This window comes from Staurois parvus, unplaced genomic scaffold (genome assembly GCF_062004578.1).
Source record: "Staurois parvus isolate SC_StPar_1 unplaced genomic scaffold, SC_StPar_1.0 ptg000149l, whole genome shotgun sequence".
Classification (NCBI taxonomy): Eukaryota; Metazoa; Chordata; class Amphibia; order Anura; family Ranidae; genus Staurois; species Staurois parvus.
This window is the reverse complement of record NW_028317945.1, coordinates 542,410-563,005: the sequence shown is the minus strand read 5'-3', so window position 1 is coordinate 563,005 and position 20,596 is coordinate 542,410. Positions and strand designations below refer to the sequence as shown.

Here is a 20,596-nt window from a genome sequence, read left to right as displayed (position 1 = left end):
ACCCCTAGGCTGCATGTCTGGATGTATCTGCGACTTCCTGTTTCCCACCTCTCTTCTTAAATTTTTACCTTTATTTTAGGAGGTGGAGAGGAAAAAGGAGGAATGGTGAGGGAAACAAAAACAAAAACAAGCCAAAAAAACAAAGGGAAGTCAACTACGTGCCTCCAAAAATTCCCCCTCGTTCCTCCTCTTCCTCCCCTGCTTTATCTATAGTGCGTTTTCCTTTTGGGAGTTACCTGCCAACTCTCACTTTCTATTCTTCTATTCCCTTCTACCCCTTCTTCCCATCCTGGAATATCTACGTGCTATACTTCAAGTCTCTCACAAAAGTCTCAGATCTTCCGGGAATCTCAATCTTGCAGAGCGACCATCCTTCCAACCGATTAGACATGCTGGAAACCCCCCAACTGTATTGCACATTTTGTTTTTTCATCTGTTCCAGTAATGGTCTCAACATTCACCTTCTAGCTAGTGTTTCTGATATATCAGTAAAAATTTGCTTCTCCCAATTTTATTACTGGTTTTCCTTTTGTCTTCGTTCGATTCCATTATTATAAAGATAAAGTGGAGTTATGAAAGATCATGTCTCTAGGGTTTCCACTCCCATTCCCTTGAGATCTTCTGATTCTGTGTACTCCATCAATCCTCAGATGCTCTGTTACTGGGCTATCCGTTATTATATTAAACATTTTCACCATAGTCTCCATCAGATCTTCTCTTTCCGAGGTCTCGGGTAAGCCCTGTATCCTCAGATTACACGTTCTAGCTCTATTCTCCTGATATAGCAGACTCCTTTGTCCTTTCTCATTTCTTCCATCTGTTTTTCGAACTTCGTTATTACTTGGGCATGTTTATCCAATTTCCCCTCAGTCTCCTCTACTCGTGACAAAACTTGCCCCAGATCTTTATGTATTATCGCCATATCCTGTTTTATGGAGCGTTCCAATCTCATAAACATGTCTGCTATATCAGATTTAGTAAGCATCTGTGAGGTCCTCTCTTGCTCTTCAACATGCTCCATGACCGACTCATTTTCTATGTCTTCCGCTTCTACATTTTGACTAATATTAGATACCCCCATTAGACAATCTAGAGCAATCACGGTTGCGGATTTCCATCTCCCGCCTTACACTTACTCCTTGTTGTCTCTTTGGAGTTTATCCCTCAATATTTTTTTCTTATGGGGTATGTATTTTTTAATTGAACTTGTTTGTGATATCTTTGTCCCCCCACCTTTTGCCACTTTACTTTCCATAATGTTGATATATTTTCTATTTTTCCCGGCCAAGGAGTTACTTCTGTGGGGAAAACTGGGGTTAAGGCTCTCCAAGGGTAGTATCCCTTAAGTTTTTTCTCCTTTACCTTTCCTTCCCCCAGCAATCTATTTCCTTGCTGGGGGTCTCTGGGTTCTTTTCTTCTCATATCGCTGTTCCTGCTCCTTCTGGACCCTGGGTGATCCCCCCTAGCATACTTCCAATAGTGCTAGTCCGTTTTAAATCTTGAAACTCACCATCCCTTGTAGCCGCTCGGCACCTCCTTCACACCACTTTTTTCCTCTTTAACCACTTGCCTACTGGGCACTTATACCCCCTTTCTGCCCAGGCCAATTTTCAGCTTTCAGAGCTGTCGCACTTTGAATGACAATTGCGCAGTCATACAACACTGTACCCATATGAAATTTTTATAATTTTTTTTTAACACAAATATAGCTTTCTTTTGGTGGTATTAATCGCGGCTGGGTGTTTATTTTTTGCGCTATAAACAAAAAAAAAGAGCAAAACATTTGGAAAAAATGTTTTTCTTTGTTTCTATTATAAAATTTTGCAAACAGGTAATTTTTCTCCTTTGATATGCATTGATGAGGCTGCACTGATAGGCGGCACTGATGGGCACTGAGGAGGGGGCACGGATAAGCAGCACTGATGATGCTGCACTGATATTCAACAAAGATGGGCACTGACTGGCAGCACTGCTGGGTGGCACTGCTAGGCACATGTGGGTGGCACTGCTAGGCACTGATAATCAGTGCCCGGATGATTGGTGCCGATCCGTCCTCTGACATTTGCTGGTTATTGGCAGTACTTAAGTGCAGCCAACATCTGGCAACTGCATTTACCAGTGATCTGCTGTGTCATTGGACACAGCTGATCACGTGGTAAAAGGCTGCTGTGATTAGCCTTTTACCACATCACGTCATCAGCTGTGTCCATCGGGGGCGTGCGGAAGGGCATGTTCTGGGAGGACGTCATATGACGCCCTCCCAGAACTGGACAACCGCGCTGTAGCCGTCAATCGGCTATAGCGTGGTTGGCAAGTGGTTAAGCTGTTTTGGCTACAGATGGGCTTCTCAGATCACAGGACCTCTCGCACTGTCAAAAGACCGAACTTCCAGACGGCAGCGGTGAACCATTTGGGGGGGGGGTCACCCTCCATAGAGTTCCGCGGGTCCTGTATTTGTGGACAGTCTTCAGTCTTATTTTGACAGGGAAGTAGAGCTAGGCTCTCCTCCGTGCCGAGCCAGCATCTCTGCCTCCCAGCGCTCCTCCACGGTGGCCACGTGACCATCCGTCGTCCTCCTCTCCAACCTCCAGCAGGGTCCGTCTCCTCTTAATCAACCAACCGCCTCCTCTCACTCCGTCCTCTGCCTCGCCACCTCAGCCCATCTCCACCAGCGATCCACACAGGAGACCTGCTCCCCAGCCAGACTCCTAGAAAGGAGCAGTTCAGAGCCCCAGGTATATTAAAACCTCCTGGGCATCCTAACTTGCTGGTCACAGGAAACGTGCATGGTCACAGGAAACGCGCATGGCACAGGTAATATTTCAGAGATTATCACCTTGGAGGTCCTTCCCTTCAACTTGTAGCCTAGTTCTTTAACCTGATTCTTAAGGAGCCTCCACTTTCCATGTATTCTCTCATTGGTTCCAACATGGACCAAGACAGCTGGGTCATGCCCAGCCCCTCCCAATAATTTATCAACCCGGTCCACCACATGCCGAACCCTGGCATCAGGGAAACAGCAAACCATTCAGTCGAAGCGATCTTGGCGATAAATTATTCTATCTGTCCTTCTGATTAAAGAATCCTCTACTACCACCAGCTGTCTAGGCCTTCCTGCACTACCCTCACCACCCCTCCCAGATGGTCTGCCCTCCCGGCTGTTAGGGATAGCAGTGACATCCAGGGCTGCCACCCCTGAGCTTGCCACCCCCACATCTTCACCCAACTTGGCAAATCTGTTTGGGTGAACAAACCCAGGGCCAGCCTTCCTTTTCTGTGAGCCCCTACCACTTCCTTGCATTACAGTAACCCATCTTCCTACCTGATAATCCTGATTAGCCCCTCTGCTCTCCACATAAATCCCATTAGCTACCTGCTCAGAGAGCAGAAGACCCCTTTCAAGGTTGTTGGTTCTGTTGCAACTTGCTCCTCCAGATCTCTAATGCGAGTTTCCAGAAGGGCAACCCGCTCACATCTGTCGCAGCCGTATCCATGCTGGAACTGTTGTTCCATTGTTGCCTACATGCAGCACACTTTGCACTGCATAAAACCTCTCACACATTATCCCAGTTACAAAATTAATAGGAAATATCAGTTGTCATTTACAGGTTAGTAGACTCCTGTTATCTCCTGTTTTCCACTCCGGTATTTTAACTCCACTTATCAAATATCCACTTGGTCAAAAGGTCCAGCAAGCAATATACAGGCAAGCTCAAGAGTGAGCTCTACAGCAAGTTCTATAGTACCTGTAACGTCTGTGACCAATTAACCCCTCTCCTAAATTAGCAGACTGAAGGAAGGCGAGGAAAGGAAGAAAAAAAACTTCTTTTTCCTTCCTTTTTTTTTCCTTTTCTTCCTCTTCGCTCTTTAGGCACTCTAGCCCCCCTTTTTTTTTTTCTAATGGTTGTATTACAGCAATCTCAGGGATTGTGCAAACCATGTGTAAAGCTTAATGGCGCTGCTCCAAAGCCAGATAAGCAGAAAGGATCACCCCACCGGCATGGAAATAAAGGGAGCAGCGTCCTTAGTCCGTTCCAGTGTCTGGAATGAGATAGGGGGGAGCGGACGCTGCTCAAGATCAGCACTGGGAGTCCAGTGTTTTGTATGTGTGGAGTGGCCTCAGCACTGCACTAACCACACCCTCCAACGCGTTTTGCCCTGCCCATCGGGGCTTGGTCACAGAGGCGATTATGTTTAGAATCGCACAGTTCATGGTGCGACTTCCCCTTTTAGGGGGAGATAGCCCAAATTGAGAGAACAGTATGGTGTACTTTGTGCCTACGTGGTTCATCTGCTTTATTTCCTTATTTACTATATTGTAAGTGCTAAGTTTTTCTAGCATCACTCATTCCAACGATGGGTTATTGACCTAAGGTGGTAGGTTACTTAGAGTTTATTGGGACTGCATTGGAGTCGAGTATTGAATATGAGTTCAAGGCTCCCTCCACATACAACACGAATTTCCAAAATTGTGCTATATAGTAAAATGTGCCTTCAGATTCTTTATTGACAATGAAAACTTGATTCATTATGTCATTATGTTATCGGACTGTATCACTACAGTGAAAGAACCACTATTTTGTAATGCTCCTTACATTTTTTTTTCCTCTCTTTTGTGAAATATTTCAATAAAACTATTGAAAACGAAAACAAGCAGCTCTGAATTTAGTCACTTGGGCAAGTTCTAAAACACACATAGTAGAAAATGTCCATTTGCCCATCAATCTGGTAAAGCAGAACTAAACCCATTGATTTCACGGTTTCCCAAAAAAAAGGCGCAGGTTAGAAATGTTCATAACGGCATACTTTCTTTTGCTCTCCTGTGACCCAGAATCAGCCAACAGCAAACTAAAGACCGCTGTCAGCTGACGTGATGGAGCCCATCCAGGCTCTCTAAAGATCCCAACAATTTTGTTGGGGTTCAACCAGCGGCCTGATTGACAGCTGGCTTTACCTCTCAGTGTGCAGCTGAGAGCCGAAGCCAGTTGTGCCTACCTCCTCTCCTGTCCAGTGAGTGATGGAGGAGAAGAGCGGAGAGCGGTGACTAACAGTCTCCACTCCAAGCAGACAGCAAACTGAACAATCAGCAGTTCATTTCTCGGTAAGTGTGTGTGTATAACATAAAATATATATATATTTATATTTATACTCTAAACAATGGCATTTGACAATGCATTCCACTGGGCAACCAATATAAAAAAATAAACGTGAATGTTGCCTGACAAAAGTACACAAGAAACCCAGCGTCCATATCCGCCATACAATAAATAGTCCCTGTTGACAGTCACATAGGCTGTTCGTGCTATAAGAACTCCAGTTCTCCAAAGGTTCTCACCATCTCAATCATTCAAATATCCCAATTCACATGTAACAAACATGTGTACTCCTCTTCCTCCTTTCTTAGAAAAATGTCATCTGCTCATGCAAAGATGTACAAAAAGGCATTTAGTACATTATCTCTTAAATAAAGTGAAAATAAAATAAAATATTACACTCACATAGAAGTCCTATTATAGTGCCAACTTATCCACCTTGATCCAACAATCACTATCCGTTATTCTTACTCTTACCCCCCAATCCAAAAATCCTCGCTTCTATTTAAAGGGGGATGAATCTTGTAAATCACTTCCTTTTGTTTCTTCTTTACTTTATAATACCCCCCCAAAAAAAAAAAAAAATTAATCGTATAGTGTAGTATTTCCAATTCAATAAAAAGCAATAGTGCCAATGTGACCACACTCTAGCAATCTCTGTGATCACTATAGACTAGTGCTCAATCCATCTTAGGTGCCCCACCACCTCATGGCTCAAGCACCTTACCAGATCCTCCTAGGTCTGAAGCACAGAATCTCATAGATCACAGCTACACCTCACAGATCTCCTCTATTGCTGATATTCCACTCCCACATTATCCATATGCAATCAAACCAAACACAGGCAGACCACAGTGTAGCAAATAAAACAAGCTGGTTTATTTATTAAAAAAGTGCTTACAATGTGCATCAGACCTATACCAAGATGGCCGCCACTTGACTTCCATTTTGCGTCTGATGTCACTGACGCATTTTGTCAATACGACTTTGTCAAAGGATGTACATCCTTTGCGTTTTTGTACATTTTTGCATGGAGGAGATGACACTTTTCTAAGAAAGGAGGAAGAGAAAAACACATGTTTATGCTACATGTGAATTGGGATATTTGAATGATTGAGACGGTGAGAACCTTTGGAGAATTGGAGATCTTATAGCACCAACACCCTATGTGACTGTCAAAAGGGACTATTTATTGTATGGCATCTGGTGAATTATATAGGCATCTGGGTGGCAGTAATTATAGGTTAATCCTGGGTGTGGATCTTATCACATAGTTGCCTGAAAAATACTAATGTAAAAGGCATTTTAACGAAAAACAAAACTGTCCTTTAATACATTTAAGACCCAAGGGTCATCATCGCCATTCCAAAACTACAAAGAGTGCAATAGGAAGTGCAATAGTGGCAGCTAAAATAGATTACAAGAGACATTTCTGAGAAGAGTGAAAAAAATCTCCACATTTTTTCAAAAGTATTAACAGCAAAAAAAGTGAGGTCAAAACACATTGAGCCCATAAAAAAATGATCAGAGGAAGTTTGTGTGACAAGTGACAGGGAGAATAAAACTGTGCTAATACATTCTTCTCCTCAGTGTACACGAATGAAAAGGAGGAGTATAATAAAGACAACAATAAAGTTAACATTATATTGAACGTACCGTTGTGGCTGACAGAGACCAGTGTTTAAAAAAAAAAAAAAAAAAAAAAAGGACTAGGACAAACCTAATGTGAACAAATCACCAGGACCAGATGGCTTGCACCCGAGAGCTCGCAAGGACCTTATCTACGTTATAGTCAGACCATTGTTCCTAAGTTTTAAGGACAGCTTTTTGACTGGAATGGTACCACAGACTGGTGAAAAGTAAATGTGGTGGCAATTAACAAAAAAAAAAAAAATACCAAGATATACCTGGATAGATAGACCTGGAAACTACAGACCAGTCAACCTAATATTAATAGTTTGTAAACTATTTTAAGGCATGCTAAGCGATCATATCCAACAATTTGCTGATGAAAATAGCATCTTTAGTAGCAACCATGAAGAACCATTCTTGCCAGACCAACCTTTTTGCATTCTATGAGGAGTGAGCTACAATTTAGCTAGATGAAGGCCTGTGGACAGTGTATCTAGATTTCATTAAGGCATTTGATACAGTACCCCACAAACTATTAATCTGAAAGGTTGTATGCCCTTGATGATATGGTAAGTGCCTGTATAGAAATCTGGTGGCAGGAGCATGTCCAGAAGGTGGTGATTAATGGCATATTTTCTAAGTGGCCAGGGCTCTGTCCTGGGACCAATTCTGTTTAATTTGTTCATAAATGATATAAGGGTTGAAATAAATAAAATTTAATCTCAGTGCTTGCTGATGATACACAACTAAGCAGGGCAATAATTTCACAACAGGATATAGAAACTTTATAAAAAGACCTAGTTAAAATAGGAGGAGTGAGCAGCTATATGGCAGAAGGTTCAATGTAGTAAAACGTAGAGTAATGCACTTGGGAGCTAAAAATATGAATGCAATTCACATGCTAGGGGAAGAACTTTTTGGGGGAATCAAGGACTATGAAAATGGTTTGCAATCAGTTATTGAAACTGCATTATAAAACATTAATCTTATTCTCCCTGGAGAAGACGGGCTCAAGAAGGGATATGATCGCAATACACAAATCCTTAAATGGTGACACTATGGTTCTTTACTGTTAGGGCAGTAAGAATGTGGAAGTCCCTCCCACAGTTGGAAGTTGTAGTGACACACCTCTTCTAAAAGTTTTTTTGGTTTTTTTAACTTATCTGCGGAAGGGAGTTCCACATTCCTACATTTATTATACCTAAATAAAACTCAACATGACAACAAATCACTTAATAGACCTTTACTGATTTACTTACTGGTAGTGGGTGAATCCCAGTGTTGGAAGATCAGCATATCTTTCTGCAAAGTCTGCCAAGCGTCTTATTACCCGTGCAAGCTGTTACCATGAACAAAACATGCCATTAAAAGGTCATTCATGTATGGGCTTATTTTATATGCAGTACACAGACTGAAATGCTCACCTTTGGAAGAAGCAAATCAAATCCATCACGCAGAACAATAAGATCCTAAAAGAGAAGGACAACTAGTCAAACGTCCTATAAGCATTTGAGCACTGTCTGAGTAAATGGATAGACTTGAATTAATTGCAAGAATAGGATAAGATTTAACCAGTTCTTGAAAGAATCCATATGAGTAAAATAGTCATTCATGGGGATAAAGTTTTTAAACCTCCTGCTTACATAACACAATCTTGCAAGTACATATGGGGAAACTAACATCTAAAAACCAAAGACAGTTAATTGTGTTAAACAGCTTAGTAAAAATAAATAAAATGATATAGATTATATAGCTCTATCTATATATATATCTACAGTATATTGTTTGGATCAGAGCTAAAAAAAATGCAAGTCAGCTGAATATGTATTGGACAATTTCTCCAAGCTAGACATCAGGCAGTTCTCATTAGTAACCTGCAGGCAGTGTGTTTACAGTCAGTCATTCTTGGAGACGTATTCCTACAGCAGGGACAAGGGTACCTTATGAACTGCAGTCAGGCAGTATGGTAATGCTGGAACAGTGCAGATGCACCCAATGTCAGAGTAGCTCTGATAGAGGGAAAAGGATATCATGCCTGCCTGAGATATATGAATGAGTGAGATCAAGACAGGGCCATAGAACAAAAGCTGGACATTCGATTCATGGGTGATCCCGATGACATCCTTCGGCTGAAAAATCAAAGTCAGGTAGAAAATCATCCAAAAAGCACATGTATCCAATAAAATGCAATCACTAATCAGGTATTCTGACAGCCACTCCTACCAACTGTCAGAATATATTAGCAGTTACTGCACTGTATAGTGTGGATGTAAGAATCTGTTAGATTTCTGTCAGTGTATGGCCAGCTTAGTTCTACAGCTACACAAGGAGGGAGGGAGATGGAACAAGAATCAGGAAAGAGGTCTGCTGGAGCTGGACACATAGGCTGAATGTGCTGCTGGCTGAAAATGGTCAAGCAGCAAGTGCAGGATGTCTGTCATGCATGAAGAATGGGCCATTACAGATTAACCACAAGCCTACAGGGCACTTATACCCCCTTCCTGCCCAGGCCAATTTCCAGCTTTCAACGCTGTCGCACTTTGAATGACAATTGCGCGGTCAGGCAACACTGTACCCATATGAAATTTTTATAATTTTTTTTGTGACAGATTGAGCTTTATTTTGGTGGTATTTAATCAACTCTGGGTTTTTTATTTTTTCTTAAACAAACCAAAAACCACAGAAAATTTTGAAAAAAACAAAAACATTTTTTCTTAGTTTTTGTTATAAAAAAGTGATTTTTCTCCTTCACTAATGTGCGCTAATGAGGCTGCAGTGATGGGCAGTGATAGGCTGCACTGATGAGGAGGCACTGGTAGGTGGCACTGATGGGCATTGACAGGCATCATTGTTGGGCACTGAAAGGCAGCACTGATACATGGCACTGATAGGCAGCACTGACTGGCACTGTTAGGCGGCACTGATTGGCAGCACTGATGGGTGACACTGAAAGGCAGCTCAGATGGGCACTGATATGTGGCATTGATGGGCACTGGCAGGCACTGATATGTGGCATTGATGTGGTACTGATAGGCACTGTCACGAGGCACTGACGCAAGGCACTGATGGACTACACTGATCATCAGGGCACTGATGATCAGTGTACATGTCCCCTCTGCGGAAAGCCGATTACTGGCTCTGCTCTCCTCTCAAGCTGTCAGCGTGAGAGGAGAGAAATGCAGATAACTGGCAATTCATTTGTTTACATGTGATCAGCTGTGATTGGACACAGCTGATCACATGGCCGAGCCGACATCTTCGGCTCTTTCCGTGATCAGTGATCCGCTGTGTCCGAGGGACACAGCGCACTGCCGATTGCCACGCTGCACGCTCCCTGAGCCGCGCATGCGCACTGAGAATGGGAGAACCACCTTGCGTCCGTCATATTAGTATATGGCAGGCGGGAGGTGGTTAAAAGGATAAGTTCACCTTTTGCTAAAAAATAATAAATGCACATTTTTTTGCAGGTGAAAAAAATGTGCATTTATTATTTTTGGCTGCATGAGCCTGTAAAGCATTGCACCAGTGATCAGATCACTGGTGCCATGCAGGTCTCCTGAAGACCTGCCAGTATATCTGCTTGTCCGCAAGTATGGGGAAGCAGATATACTGACAGGAAGAATCAATGTACTACCACGGCGCTCCACAGTGCTGTGGTAGTTCATTGAGAACTACAAGCAGACAGCTTCTAAGGCTGTCACGACTTGTAGTTTCTCATTCACAGAATACCAATTCAGCCGGGTGGCAGGCAGGGGGGAGAGAAGACCCCCCACTAGCTATCAAAGCGGTGGCCAGTGTATTCATAACATGTTGCATGTTCCACCCTGAATATGGGTGTAACATGTTATGAGAGGTGAACTTATCCCTTAAGGAAGAGAAGGTGGGAACTAGTAGGGCTATCAACTACCCCAAGGAGGCTAGCTGCATGCAGTAAGTGGCAAAAAAAAATTAGTCAACAGGGAGCCATCAGCTTTTGTTGTCTTGGAAGTCACAACAAAAAGATCCTATAAAAATTAACAGTTTTAATGCAACCCGTAAGAAACAGAACTACCATAGCTGTCAAAAATGTTTATGCCAGTAGATCTGCTGGCTGTACCAATCTAAAAACCAAAGCCAAGTTGCTGTCAAACAGGTATAAGTCTATAGGCAAGGCTTGCTGATAAGCATGGCATACTCACTGTGTTGTCACCCACATAACAGGAAGTGGCCCCAAGATGAATAATGGGTGCAGCTCGAGGACAACAGTGTGCATATGTATGCACATGTGCCATGACATCATGCCGCAAGCGTTTCTCCTCCTCAGCTGCCATTTTGAAGTCTATGTTCTCCAAGTTGGCCTCCATCTCCTGGATCTGCTCTTCTGTAATTGGAAGCCCCAAACTCTGCAAAAAGCATGAATAAAAAAAGATGATATACAGATATTATTTTGTACTGGGGTTTATAAACATTTCCTCACACTGGTTTATTACTGATAATGTAAAAGACAAGGCAAGGTTACATTAATGTATATACTAATATTCCTGGCTTGGTGAAAGCAAATATTTTTAGTACACAAGTATAAACCCAACAGAAAAAGTGGGAGCGAACATGAAGGAATAAAGCATAAAGGGGTTACATATAAAAGCAGATGACATATTTACACAGCAGAAATCGTATTCAGGAGATAAGCTAATTTTATGATGTGGAGCAAAGAGGAAAATATACATGCTAAAAAGAAGCAGAAGGGTATGAACACCGATCATACAGTACATGTAAAGCATGAAAAAGTTGCAGGTTGTTTTACAGGATGTTACAACTGTTTTTTGAATTGTGCTCTGTAGGAAAAAGTTACCTTTAAATGATGGTATTTCTAGGACTTGTCGCTGCGATGTAGTGTAAAACTCCTTCAAAACAGCTTCATTGATGCTGAAAAGAACAGCCAGGCCTATACTTCAGAGCTGCAGCTGAGAGAAGCCGCTCTCATACAGTGAAGGAATTCTGCCCAGACACCCTCCCTTTCCTCTCCCCTTGTCCAGTCACAAAACTGAGGTAAATGGACAAGAGGTAATAGACAAGAGAAGAGGAAAGGGTAGGTGAATAACCTGTATGAAAGCTGCTGTTCCCAGCTGCATCACTGGAAGTACAGTGATGGCTGCAGTGATCAAAACGTAGGATTACCAACATTAGAGATAACCCGTTTCTAAAGAGCACAATTAAAAAACATGGTAACTCAATTTCCAGGAATTTTCCAGAGCAGCACATGAGAGAATATCTGCCTACCTAACACAGCAAACACATCATCGACAATCAACAAAAAATTAGTATAGTCACCTCAGTATTAAATTAATAAAGAACTGAAGGCAACTAATGTAGTAACATGACAACACAGAATTTAATATGGGAAACCCTGTCTTGGAAGATTCCTAGAAACTGTATTACCAAGTAACTATTTTCCCCAATCATTTTCCAGGACAGGATATGATAGAATAAAACAAGAATTTACCAACTAGAGTGAGGCTACTGCTTTCAGGACTTACTTCTCAGGGATTATGACTGGAGAGAAGAAAATCCAGTTGTGTCAAAGAACCTTATGGAAATTGGACAAGGTGGCAGCTCTGCAGAGCTGTTCATGTAAACCATTAGTTTTCTGTCCCTTGGAGATTCTACTGTTAAAAGTATGTACAGTATGCTCTAAGAAATAGTGTCCTTGCAAACAAAGTGCACCTATTCTGTTTGACCCTTTAAGCTGACTTTACATGTCCCCCCCATGTCCATACTTACTTCAATCCCATGATTTTGGCCTCTGCAGATTGTTTACATGCTATGCTGCAAATCCTCCATCTCTTGGATGTACCTACGCACAAGACTCCATAGAGTCTATGGGGCTCATCTCCCAGCCAGGAGAAAAAAAGGTAGACATGCCCCATAGAGGTATATGGGGCTTGTTTTCACAGATGCAGCTAGGAGACAGATGACCTATGGTGCATGATGTAAACAATCTTCAGAGGCCACAGCCATTGAATCAAAGAAAGTAACATTGCTGTGTTTGCAGAGGAGACTAAGCTATGTAGTGAAAGAACGGTTTTACAGGAGGTCTCCAATGTACAAGCCAACCCCAATGCACTGTTTAATTGACCAACTACATAGCAAATTAGTATTGTTGATAAATGTAAAGTTATGCACTTGGGGGCTAAAACATGCATGCATCATACATTCTAGGAGAACAACTGGTGGAGTCAATGGTCAAAAAGGATTTGGGTGCTCTCGTAGAATATAGACTTAATAGCATGTAGTGCCAAGCTGAAGTTTCTAAAGCTAGAAAAAAAATACTGGAGGGAGAGGGAGCTGGTTCTGGCCAACTCAGTAGGTGGTTTTAAAAGGAGATGGATGCAATCCTATTATGCGAAACATACCTGGATGAAACAGAACTGGATAATAATATTTATAGGTAATAACATCAGGGAAAGTGGATTCAGGGAATGTTTGATTGACCTCTGTAGGATCCAGAAGGAATTTATTCTTTCCTCTTCTGGAGAAAATTGGACTATGCTTTTTAGGGTTTTTGCCTTGCTATGAATTAACTGTGGGTATAGGATTGTGTACATGGAGGTTTTCTATTTATTTATTTTTCTATTGGTTGAACTATGTCACTATGCATGTCGGAAGGGGGGGGAGGGGGGGTATTCGTTCTGGTAACCTGGAACCCCCACCCCAGAGATTCCCTCAATTTGCAGGGATTTTCTCTCACTTCCTGTTTTTGCTATGGGACGGAAATAGAAGGTAAATCACCCCAATGGGATACATATGGCAAAAACTGATATGGGTTACAACCCTCCCTTACTCTATCCAAAATTGGGGGGGGGGTAAAGTTTTGCCTCTAGTTCTATTTAAAGCGGAGTTCCACCCAAAAGAGGAAGTTCCGCTTTAATACTCTGTCCCCTGCTCCCCAATAAGGATTGGCACCTTTGGGGAGGGGGTACCTGAATTTGACAGGTACCCTTTCCCACTTCCGTTGTGATCACCTAGGCAATCGGAAGGGGAAGTTGTCCTCCCTCCCCGTAGTCTTTTAGGACACGCGATAGGTCCCAGAAGACTACAGGGCCATTCACAAAGTGCAGCTCTTCTCGCGCATCCGCAGTGGGCACCCGGCCGTGAAGCCGCAAGCTGTCACAGCCGGGTGCCCACACTAAAGATGCCAAAACCAGGGAGAGAAGACGGCCAGTGAAACCAGTGGTGGTGAGGACACCGCTGGACCGAGGGACAGGTAAGTGGCTGTACTTTAAAAGTCAACAGCTGGCGTTTTTGTAGCTGCTGACTTTTTCTTCTTTTTCAGCTGGAACTCCGCTTTAAGGACCAGGCTTTTTCTGGAACTTTTTGTTTACATGCAACAATCAGCTTTTTTTTGCTAGAAAATTATTTAGAACCACCAAACATTATATATTTTTTAAAAGTAAAAAATAAATACCCTTTTTTGAATTTTAATGCAAAAAACACAATGCATAACCACTTTTTTTTTTGTAAAATTTAAAAAGGATGATGTTACGCCAAGTAAAAAGATACCAATCATGTCATGCTTTAAAATTGTGCACACAATTACTATCCATAGACGGTGCTTTAAAAGCCTTTACATGTTACCACTCTGGTGCTAGAATTACTGACCATGATCTAAAGTTTCCTTGATAACTCACATGTGTGGGACGATTGCTGCTTGTTTGCCTGCGGGACAGAAATGTGCGTTCGCTTTTGTGCACACTTTAACTTGTTTTGATTTTCTTTTTTTTTCCCTACACTGTCACTTTAAAAAAATAAATACATAGATATTCGATCACTTTTATTGCTGTCACAAAGAATGTAAATATCCCTTATGACTGCAACAGGCCTGCGACAGGTAATCTTTATGGAGAGATCTGAGGTCAAAAAGACCCCAAATCCCTCCTCTGCCTTTAAAAGCATTCAATCACATCAAGATCGGTGTGACTGAATGCTTTTGTTTTTAAAAAATGGCGCCAACTGTTTCCAAGTAAACCAGAAATGATGTCAGGTCATCACTTCCAGTTAACTATTTAATGGAGCCAAACAAAACCGATCTGGGGTGTAGGGGTCCCCTCCCGCTTCTTGTAATAGCCACTGAGCAGCTAGTTAGCCACTCTGCTATTACAAGAAAGCTGACCATTGGCTGTAAACAGTACAACCATTTGAAGACTGGTGAAGTACCAGGTGACTGGTCGGCAAATGGTTAAAATTAAACTACACTGCATCTGAGCACCACAAACCAAAAAGGTTATTCAACTCATTTTTTTTTTTGTATTTCAATGGTTTTTATTCATTTATAACAATTAACACAGGAGCAACAAATCACTCCCACGCAGGGGCTATCAATTGCACATAGAAGAATTAGAAAATGAGAGAAATCAGTGCTCTAACACCAACAGGGCAAAAGATACGCCCACAGAGGGACTATCAATGGCACTTAAATAAACACTGATAATAATTCAGACTAAAGGCAGCTATCCACTGCCACACCAAAACAAACAGAAAAAAAAAAGGGGGGGGAAAGGAAGGAGAAGTACAAAAGAAAAAAGATAACCAAACCAAGAGCAGGGATCCAAGAACCCCAAAGCCAAGCAACATCACATCCCCAGGCTAGCCGGGGGGAGCATGGGAAAGGTATATTGCAACCACGGCTCCCATATTTTCAAGAATATACATTGGGAGTCCTTGCAGATACTCGACATCTGTTCATTGAGCATCATAGTGGTCATACGGTCCCGCACCCCCTGAAGAGGGACAAACGGGCACTTCCATGACTGAGTAATTGTTCTAGAGGCCGACAAAAACAAATAGGAAGCCAACTTCTGCTGATGAGTCAAGAGGCCCGGTATTAGACAATGAACCAAAGCATACCGAGCATCCCATCGTATAGAGAGATGGAACAAGGTGAAAAGAAGGCCAAACACACAAGACCAAAAATGAAGCAGCCTCGGGCATGACCACCAGATATGCAATACATCACCACGATGGCCACAACCCTGAAAGCATCCATCACTGCAGGCAGGGTACGCCTGTGCCAAACGAACCGGAACCCAATACCAACAAAACAATACCTTGTAGGCCGCCTCCAGTGTGGTCGTATTAAAAGAGCATTTAGCTACAAGCGACCAGGCCCTATTCCAGTCCTCCGGATCCACAACCACTCCCAGGTCGCGCTCCCACTGAACGGCATATGAAAGAGAAGTATGCGACGAGCGTCTATTCAAGGCTGCATAAAGAAAGGATAAGGCCTGGGGCACCCGGCCGCTGTTGGGAAAGCAGTTCAGAGGCAGATTTCTGGTACGGGAAAACAGAAGTGAAGAGTGAAATGAGAGCAGCCAATGCCGCAATTGAAGGTGACGAAAAAATTCCGCCGGGACATCCCGTGACTCCTGAAGAGAATTCCAGTTAGGGAAGGACTGAGAGGTCAAAAAGTGTCGCACCTGTGAAAAACCGTTGGCCACCCACCAAGAAAACGCCCTTGGTTGATCTAGACCCGGTGGGAAGAGGGGGTTGTTAGTAATTGGGAGCAAAGGCAAGAAAGGTGGCATTAGGCCACTGGAGTAACGTACAGAGTCCCACACTTGTAATCCATGGAGCAAAATCGGACTCAGTGCCGTGGGGCGCAGGGCAGGGGGAAGCCATAGAAGCGTCAAAAACGCAATAGGGGCACAATGAGGTAATTCCAGCAGGACCCAGAGAGGTATGTCTGAGGAAGCATGCAACATAGATAGCGGGGCGATCTGGCTCGCCTGATAATATTTAGTTACATTGGGAACCCCAAGGCCACCCTGGAGTCCATGGACAAAAAGCGTAGTTCTGGAAACTCTGGGGCGTTTATCGGCCCAGATAAAACGTATAATCTTCACCTGAAGCAACCGAAGGAAATGAGGAGGAACCCGCACTGGGAGGGTGCGAAAATAGTATAACAATTTCGGCAAGATGGTCATTTTCACTGTATTAATCCATCCTATCCATGACAGCTGTGGAAATTGCCAAGAATGCATAAGAGAGGACACAGAGTGAAGCAATGGATAATAATTTGCAGCAAACAGTGAGTGGGGGTCAAGCGAATGCCCAGGTATTCAAGAGAAGAAGAAGCCCATTTATAAAAGAAGTGGGATTGTAAGCGCGAAACCAAATCTGAGGCCAAAGTAATATTAAGCGCGACAGTCTTATCCAAATGGATACAGAGACCTGAAATCAAAGAGAAGCACTCAAGAACCTGTTGCAAATTTGGAAGCATCGTCAGCGGATTAGTGGGAGTCAAGAGGGCATCGTCTGCAAAAAGATTCAACTTGAACTCCTTTCCCGCGTATGGAACCCCCGATACATTACAATCAGTCCGGAGCGCCATAGCCAACGGCTCAAGCGCCAGGACAAAGAGTGCTGGGGACAGGGGGCATACCCGTCTCGTACCTCGCCAAATAGGAAAGGGATCTGAGAAATACCCAGCGTATTTAACGGAAGCCGAAAAATACAAGGCTTGAATCCAAGAAAGAATAGAGTCCCCAAAACCCCAGCGAGACAGCACAAACCGCAGATATTCCCAGGATAGAGAATCAAAGGCTTTATATATGTCTAAGGACCGTAAGAATCACGGTATTTTCCACTGTTATAGAAAATGTATAAGATGGACCACCTTACGAACTGTCTCCCAGGGGCGAAACCCACTTGGTCCCTGTGGATCAGGCTACGCAAATATTTATTGATATGAAAGCAAAGAATCTTGCCCAATATCTTCAGGTCTTCATGAAGAAGAGAAATGAGCCGAAAGGCTTGCGGATCCTGCACATCATCGGTCGTCTTAGAAATCATGGAGATATGAGCTCTAAGCGTGTCTGGAGACGGCAAGGAGCCCTGTCGTAACTCATTAAAATAGTCAGCCAAGAAGGGTGCTAACAGGGTTGCAAATTTCTTATAATAGAGGCCGGAAAAGCCATCTGGACCTGGGGCCGCGGTGGACAGTAGAGATTTAACAGCTTGGAGCACTTCTGGTACGGTGACACCGGCTTTGAGGGCATTCAATTCATTTTTAATATTCCAGACCAAACAAACTCACTGTGACAGTAGGCAGGTGAAATCACCTGGTTGCGTCCTGGATGGACGATACATTTGTCCAAGGTTCAGACTCTATGGGGATTTGTTCCATTAGAGGGAAGTGCTGAGTCCTTCAGCACTGAGGCAATGAGCCCAGCTGAAGGTAGTGGGCTCATTAAGGCCATTATAAAACTTCCCAGCCTGCTTAGGGAGTTGCTCCAACCTGAAACCAGATCTGTGCTTGAACTGACTGGGGAGCAACATCCTGTCTGTGTGCAGGGAGACAAAAGCCTGTGTGGCTAGCCTCCAATTACCAGGGACTAGGTATAGCATCAGGCTGTCCCTAGTGGATAGCTAGGGAAGCTATTTGTACAGTAAGTAGCCAAGTTGGCCAGGATTTTATTTGATGTTTCTTTTTGGTTTGACGTTTTCCTGTAAATATTGTAAATAAACTGCACCTTTTTGTATTTTCACCTCCACTGTTGTTGTGCTGTGCCTGTGTTTTTGTGTTGTGCACCCATCCAGGGGGTAACACACACCCACTGCCGAGAGATAATTGGCTACGGAGAACCTGACCTCCTCTTCCAGAGACTCACAGACTTTCCACCCTAAGACCAGACCATCCCAGCGGCGAGTAAGATGATTCCAAGGGGTGAGGGTGGAGAGAGTGAGAGGGTGGGAGTATTACCCAATGTCTGGTAAGAGCGGCCAGGAAGGTCAAGGCCGCAAGAGGCAGCGAAAAAGGTTATTTGTTACCGCTGACGGCAAGAGGGACATATTGCAGCTAATTGCCCAGTGGTGGATGAGCATATGCAGTGTGACTTTCTGAGGGACAGACGTCAGTCACTGTTTGCGACAGTGGTATGCACTGCCAGCCCGGGCACCGAGAAACATTTGTGTAAAATGACTGTTAATGGAAATAATGTTGTTTTGTTGCTGGATTCAGGTAGCCTGGTAACCTTGATAAGAGAGGAGATAGTCACTACAGAGGTCTCTGGGTGTAAAAAGGTGGCTGTTATTTGTGTGCATGGGGACACCAGGGAGTATCCCCTGGCAACCGTGTTTTTTGAGACCCCCAAAGGTAACCTGCCTCATCAGGTAGGATTGGTGCCTCACTTAACACATGATGCCATTGTGGGGAGGGATTTTCCAAAATTCTGGGAACTCTGGGATTGTCCTGACCCCCCCCCCCCCCACTGTCTCCCCTGCAGACCAGGAAGGTGAATCCCTGAAATCGTCTGAGTGTGGTGAGGTCTCTCCCAAGTTCCCCTTGTCGGTACTAGCCGGGAAGACCCAAGGAACTGGGGAGGAGCCCGCCTCTTTAGATGAACGTTTTCGGACTTAGAGGTGCATAGGGAAAATTTTGCCACCGAACAGTTGAAAGACCCCACACTGATAAAAGCACGGGAAAATGTGGTAAAACTAGATGGCGAACTAGTGAGCCCCGAGAAAACTTGTGCTTATCCATACTTCCTTGTGGAAAGGGACCTACTCTATTGAGTCGTTCAAGGGGCAGAAGAGACCATTGAGCAACTGGTGGTGCCCAGACCTTACAGGAAGTTGGTGTTGGACTTGGCCCATGGACACATCCTTGGGGTCATTTGGGAGAGGAGAAAACACGGGAAAGAGTATTGCAGCGGCTCTATTGGCCTGGGGTCATTAAGGAGATAGAAAATTACTGTTCCTCTTGCCCTGTGTGTCAGAAGTCGGCTCCTATGCCCCATTTCCGTAGTCCACTTGTACCTCTTCCCATCATTGAGGTCCCTTTTGAAAGGATTGCAATGGATTTGGTAGGTCCACTGGTGAAGTCTGCTAGGGGGCATCAGTACATGTTGGTCATACTCGACTATGCCACCCGTTATCCAGAGGCGATTCCGCTCCGAAATACCTCTGCCAAGACGATAACTAAGGAGCTATTTCTCGTTTTCAGCCGAGTGGGTATTTTCGAAGGAACTGCTTACGGACCAGGGAACCCCCTTTAAGTCCCGGGTGATGAAAGAGCTGTGCAAACTGTTCAAGGTAAAACAATTGCGCACCTCTGTGTATCATCCCCAAACCGACGGGTTGGTTGAAAGGTTCAACAAAACCCTGAAACAAATGCTAAGGAAGGTGGTAGATAAGGATGGAAAGGGTTGGGATTATTTAATGTTTGCCATCCGGGAGGTACCCCCAGTCCTCACCAGTTTTCACCTTTCGAGTTGCTCTATGGGAGACACCCAAGGGGACTGTTAGATATTGCCCAGGAAACTTGGGAAAGTGAGAGTTCTCCCCACCGGAGTATGATTGAGCACATCGCCCAAATGCAAGACAGAATTGCCCAGGTAATGCCTATCGTAAAGGAACATTTGGCCCAAGCACAGTTAGCGCAGCAGAGGGTGTACAATCGGGGGGCCCAGACCAGGTCATTTGCCAAAGGAGATAAGAGTGCCAGTGCTAGTCCCTACGGTTGAAAGCAAATTCCTGGCCAAATGGCATGGCCCATACCAGGTAATTGAGAGAGTGAGCGAGGTGAATTACAGGGTCAGACAACCAGGAAGGCGAAAACCTGAACAGATCTACCACATTAATCTGTTAAAGGCCTGGAGGGACAGGGAATTCCTAGTTGCCAAGGCTTTGTCACCGGAGCCATCTGACTGCTTGGTTCCGGAGGTTGGAATAGCAGTCACGCTGTCTACAACTCAAAAACAGGAAGCTAAAGAGTTTGTGCTCTGCAACACAGATGTTTTTTCTGAGCTGCGGGTGGAGCATGACACTATCACCCCACTGGGTGAAAGGGTAAAATTAAAATGCTATAGAATCCCAGAGGCTCGGCGGGAGGCAAT

General features: G+C 43.8%; 1 protein-coding gene across 2 annotated transcripts in view; it reads right to left on the bottom strand.

Annotated features, from left to right (window-relative positions):
* ADSL (adenylosuccinate lyase) overlaps positions 1-20,596 on the bottom strand; it is a 307,415-nt gene that overhangs the window by 246,722 nt on the left and 40,097 nt on the right. For both annotated transcript variants that reach the window (XM_089674217.1, XM_089674218.1), the window contains exons 2-4: positions 10,904-11,107; positions 8,150-8,194; positions 7,985-8,064 (exon numbers count right to left, since the gene is read on the bottom strand). In XM_089674217.1, coding sequence (XP_089530343.1) covers positions 7,985-8,064; positions 8,150-8,194; positions 10,904-11,107 — 329 coding nt within the window. The remainder of the gene's footprint in view (positions 1-7,984; positions 8,065-8,149; positions 8,195-10,903; positions 11,108-20,596) is intronic.